This window comes from Octopus bimaculoides, chromosome 14, assembly GCF_001194135.2.
Source record: "Octopus bimaculoides isolate UCB-OBI-ISO-001 chromosome 14, ASM119413v2, whole genome shotgun sequence".
Lineage (NCBI taxonomy): Eukaryota > Metazoa > Mollusca > Cephalopoda > Octopoda > Octopodidae > Octopus > Octopus bimaculoides.
The window spans coordinates 22,125,880-22,130,302 of record NC_068994.1 but is presented as its reverse complement, the minus strand read 5'-3'; the positions used below and the strand labels follow the sequence as shown (position 1 = coordinate 22,130,302).

Genomic DNA, 4,423 nt, shown 5'->3' with positions numbered 1-4,423 from the left:
AAATGACATATAGTGACAGATGTATAATATATATATGTATATATATATATATAATATATGTATTATATATATAATATATATACATATGTATTGAGTGTCTCTGGATTTACCTGTCTGTCTGTGTGTGTCTTTCTCTTTTTATTTATATTTATGTACATATTTATTTATATATGTATGTATATTTGTATATAATAATACAAATAATATGTGAGTATATGCATATATACGTACATGTATGTACACACCTACATCTACATGTATATATAGATGAATATCTGGGTACAGGACGTCATAAAAAAACGTGAACAAAATGAAAAACAGAACATAAACAGAGCACAGAAAACAAACAGGCCACGTAGAGAATATTTCCTTCATCAGCTGCCCCTATTCTAAACTAAGCGTTTCGAAGAGTTAGGGCAGGAGGCATTGTTAGAATAGCTCTTCCCGCGGAAACAAATTAACTTAAATGAAATTTGTAATGTGGAGGAATTAAGTGGCAAACAAAAAAAAAAACAGGGAAACGAAACAGTGAAAATAAACAAGAAGGGCTGTAGGCCAGACATGTAAAAAATATCTGTATACTGAACGCTGTGATGTGTCGAACTTGAGGGGAAGAGAGAAGAAAGTTCGTGCTAGCTTGGCAGTGGCGAAGAGAAGAAAGAAAGCAGTAGCCGGTCACATGTGACCAGTGATGGGTAAGGAGAAAGAGTGGTAGAGAGAGAAAAAAAGGGGAGGAAGTTGAACATAGGTGAGCAACGAGAGACAGGGAGGAAGAGAGAGAGAGAGAATTAGTAGTGAAGGGGAGAGGCGAAGAACAACAGAAGGAAGAACGAGAGGGGGAGAAAGATACAAAGATAGATAGAGTCACGTCAGAAAATAAAGTTAAAACTTACTTGCAAAAAGGACGCGTGCGTTCAATCATGTAATAATACAAATAATATGTGAGTATGTGCATATATACGTACATGTATGTACATACCTACATGTACATGTATATATAGATGCATATCTGGGTACAGGACGTCACAAAAAAACATGGACAAAATGAAAAACAGAACATATATATATATATGTATATATTTATGTATATATTTTTGTACATATCACTTTTAAAATATTAGGTAGTAATAGTTTCTTGCCATTAAGACATATAGCTAGGCAGCCTTTTATAATGCGCCTCGTGTTTGCACACAGTCTACGGTCTCTGAGCACATGGTTTGTTCTATTTGAAAATCAGGATGCTGGTACATGAGAGACCACAAGAAAAAATGAGAAGGATAAGGCTAAAATTAGAATGAGGAAAGAAAGTGTGAATTCAGTAGACTGGAATAGTAAATATGTTTAAACATTTTGAAGAACTATGCTATCTATATTGCAATCTATATTACTAACTGTTTGCAGATGTGTTTCCACTGTGCTTTCCAAACTTTGTAAAATTAATTGAAAGTGTCCATTAATGTATGTTTTGATGATGATAGGTTGATAGTTGGAGAAGAAGAGGGAAAGTTTTGCACATGGTTATCGTAGCTTGGTGTGTTAATTGGAATGAGTTACAAGGTACATTCCAGAACTTTTGAGACGTTTTCAGGAGAGATATTTATTAATTTCAAAGGAGTAAAAAAAAACTCTAACCTCTTTCAAAGTAGCATCCTCTGACTTCAATGCATTTGTTATAGTGCTTCAACCACTTTGTGATGGCCCCATGTAAGTCCTCCAAACTGAAGGTATTTAAGACTTTTGTTACAGCCTCCTTCATCGTCTCCTTCAGCTTGAGGAACTACAAAATGTCACAGGGAGCAAGATCTGGACTGTAGAGAGGGGAATGGGCTGTCTTGATACCCATCTCTGTCAAGTAGTTGCTTACCAGTATGACTTGTGCATTGTCCTGGTGCAGGTGTTCCGGTCCTTTGCAAAAAATTCTCTTTCTGAATTCCCTTAAAACCTTCACAAATTATTCTTTGTTTACTGTCTGACCAAAGGGAACCCAATGAATGTAGACAATGCCCTTGCTGTCAAAAAAGTGAATCATCTTCAGCTTCTCAGTGGACTTGCTTTGTCTGGCTCCTTGTGCAAATGAAAGTCAGATGCTTGACTCATACAAATCAATCCATTGATTATATCCATCAACATTTTGTCATCACAGTACCACTATTCTCTTTTCATTACCACCAACATATGGACTAACATTTCACTTTTTTTCACGATCACTAGTCACCATCATCTAACATCACTATCATCACAAATAGAATTTCCATCACCACCACTATTCCAGCCAGTCAATTATTGGAGTATTCAAATATTAGTATAACCAAGTTAGGTAATATTAAAGACTGTCTATATGGTAACTCAGTGAAATGTTGGCCTTAAAAGTTATTCATCTAGTTATATTTTTATTTCATCTGTGAACTTTAAATTTATTCTCCTCATGCTCCCACTTTGGGGTTGTTTAGGGATGTTTGGCTTGCGTGCCAGTGGCACGTAAATAGCACCATTTGAGCGTGATCATTACCAACGTCGCCTTCCTGGTACTTGTGCCAGTGGCACGTGAAAAGACATTCAAGCGAGATCATTGCTATCGCCAGTACTGCCTGACTGGCCTTCGTGCTGGTGGCATGTAAAAGCACCCACTACACTCTCGGAGTGGTTGGCGTTAGGAAGGGCATCCAGCTGTAGAAACTCTGCCAAAACAGATTGGAGCCTTGTGTAGCCACCTGGTCCCCCAGTCCTCAGTCAAATCGTCCAACCCATGCTAGCATGGAAAGCGGACGTTAAACAATGATGATGATGATGATGATTTCCACCTGTATTGCTACTGAAATACTCAAGCTTTATGTTCCTGTTAGCCTATATTTTCTGTGTACCAATTTATATTTTTCTGCTTTTTGTGGATTTATGTTTTCATATATTTGCTTGTATTTATTCCTTGGTTTTCATTCTATATTTTTGCCAATGTTCCAGCCCCGTATTCTAATCTATATATATGTCATACCTCTTATCTTTTTTTTTTTTCACTATGTTAATTTATCTTCATATTTGTTTTCTATCATTACAGGTATATGTAATTAATGTTACATGGAATGATGGATCTACAAACATTATATATCGCCGTTACAGTGCCTTTGATCGCCTGCAGGTAAATTATTATTGCTCACTTAACCCTTTTCTTCACTTTCTTTTATTGTATTTTTCTGGAAGAAGATGCTTCCATGATATTCACTGACCCTCCAAGACTGGTTATATTGACATGGTTAATGCCACTCTTAAATGGTTGCAAGTTAACAGCTGTCAAAAAAAAAGAAGAAGCATCCCCAGTATGTAAGTTCCAGAAAGCTGATGTGACAGGGAAGAAAAATTGGTAGTGGCAGTTAATGTGTGGTAAAAGAATGAGAAAGGGAGAAGTGAGTGAGTTAGAAGTGCCTGAGTAGAGGGTATTCTTTGCTATTATTTTTTTGTGTGGTCAACCTTCAGTATCTTTTGTTGTCCTTTGTTCTTTCACACTTATGTTTTCTTCTTGTTGACCTTATTTTATTTTTATGAGTTCCTTCTTGTCATTGTTATTCTGTATGTTATTTATTATATTTTAAACTTTTTATGTTATATCATTGGTATATCTAATGACTCATTTATATTTCTGATGATGTCTCGCTTCAAAATTTGTGTTGACATTTTGTCACCAAATGGCTACTTTTTCTTTTCTAATCTTGCTTCACTTTTTAAATACAGGGCTGCATCTGATGCTACTGCAACTTTGTTCTGTCATGTTGCACTTTAAGCTTTTAGACTTAACACATTTTCCTAGTTTGGAACTGTTTCTGTATCTCTCCATAGCAGACTTTCTGAACTCTTGTATTACAGCCTCAAGAACAGTAATTAGCTGATAGGGATGAGAACAACAACCCACCCTCTACTTTTTTTTGATATAAACACCTATTTAAGAATATATACAGACAGACCTCATGTTTACGAATTAATTCATTCCTGACTAGACGCTTAAAGTGAAAAATTCATATAGTGGGGTATTATCATCCATAGAAAACAATGAAAATACCTTTAATTGATTCCCACTAAAGAAGTTGATTCTTAAACTTTCTAAAATTAAAAGTATAATTTTTTTATTAAATCACAAACTACAGAATGAAAAAATAGAAAAACATATAAGTAAAAAAAAAATTCAACTTATGAAATTTAATTCATACCCATTGGACCTGCCGAGTTTCTTTTTGTCTTGATGTTCGGTCCGCATTAGTTTCCTTCGTTAAAAATTTATCTTCAATGTGAAGAAATGGTTAATTTAGCTTTGCAGAGGTGCATCTTCCTTCTTCTTCTTCTTCTTCTTCTTCTTCTTCTTCTTCTTCTTCTTCTTCTTCTTCTTCTTCTTCTTCTTCTTCTTCTTCTTCTTCTTCTTCTTCTTCTTCTTCTTCTT

General features: G+C 35.2%; 1 protein-coding gene across 1 annotated transcript in view; it reads left to right on the top strand.

The window, feature by feature from the left end:
• LOC106873660 (SH3 and PX domain-containing protein 2A) overlaps positions 1–4,423 on the top strand; it is a 90,525-nt gene that overhangs the window by 7,253 nt on the left and 78,849 nt on the right. The window contains exon 2 of the mRNA XM_052972755.1: positions 3,053–3,133. Coding sequence (XP_052828715.1) covers positions 3,053–3,133 — 81 coding nt within the window. The remainder of the gene's footprint in view (positions 1–3,052; positions 3,134–4,423) is intronic.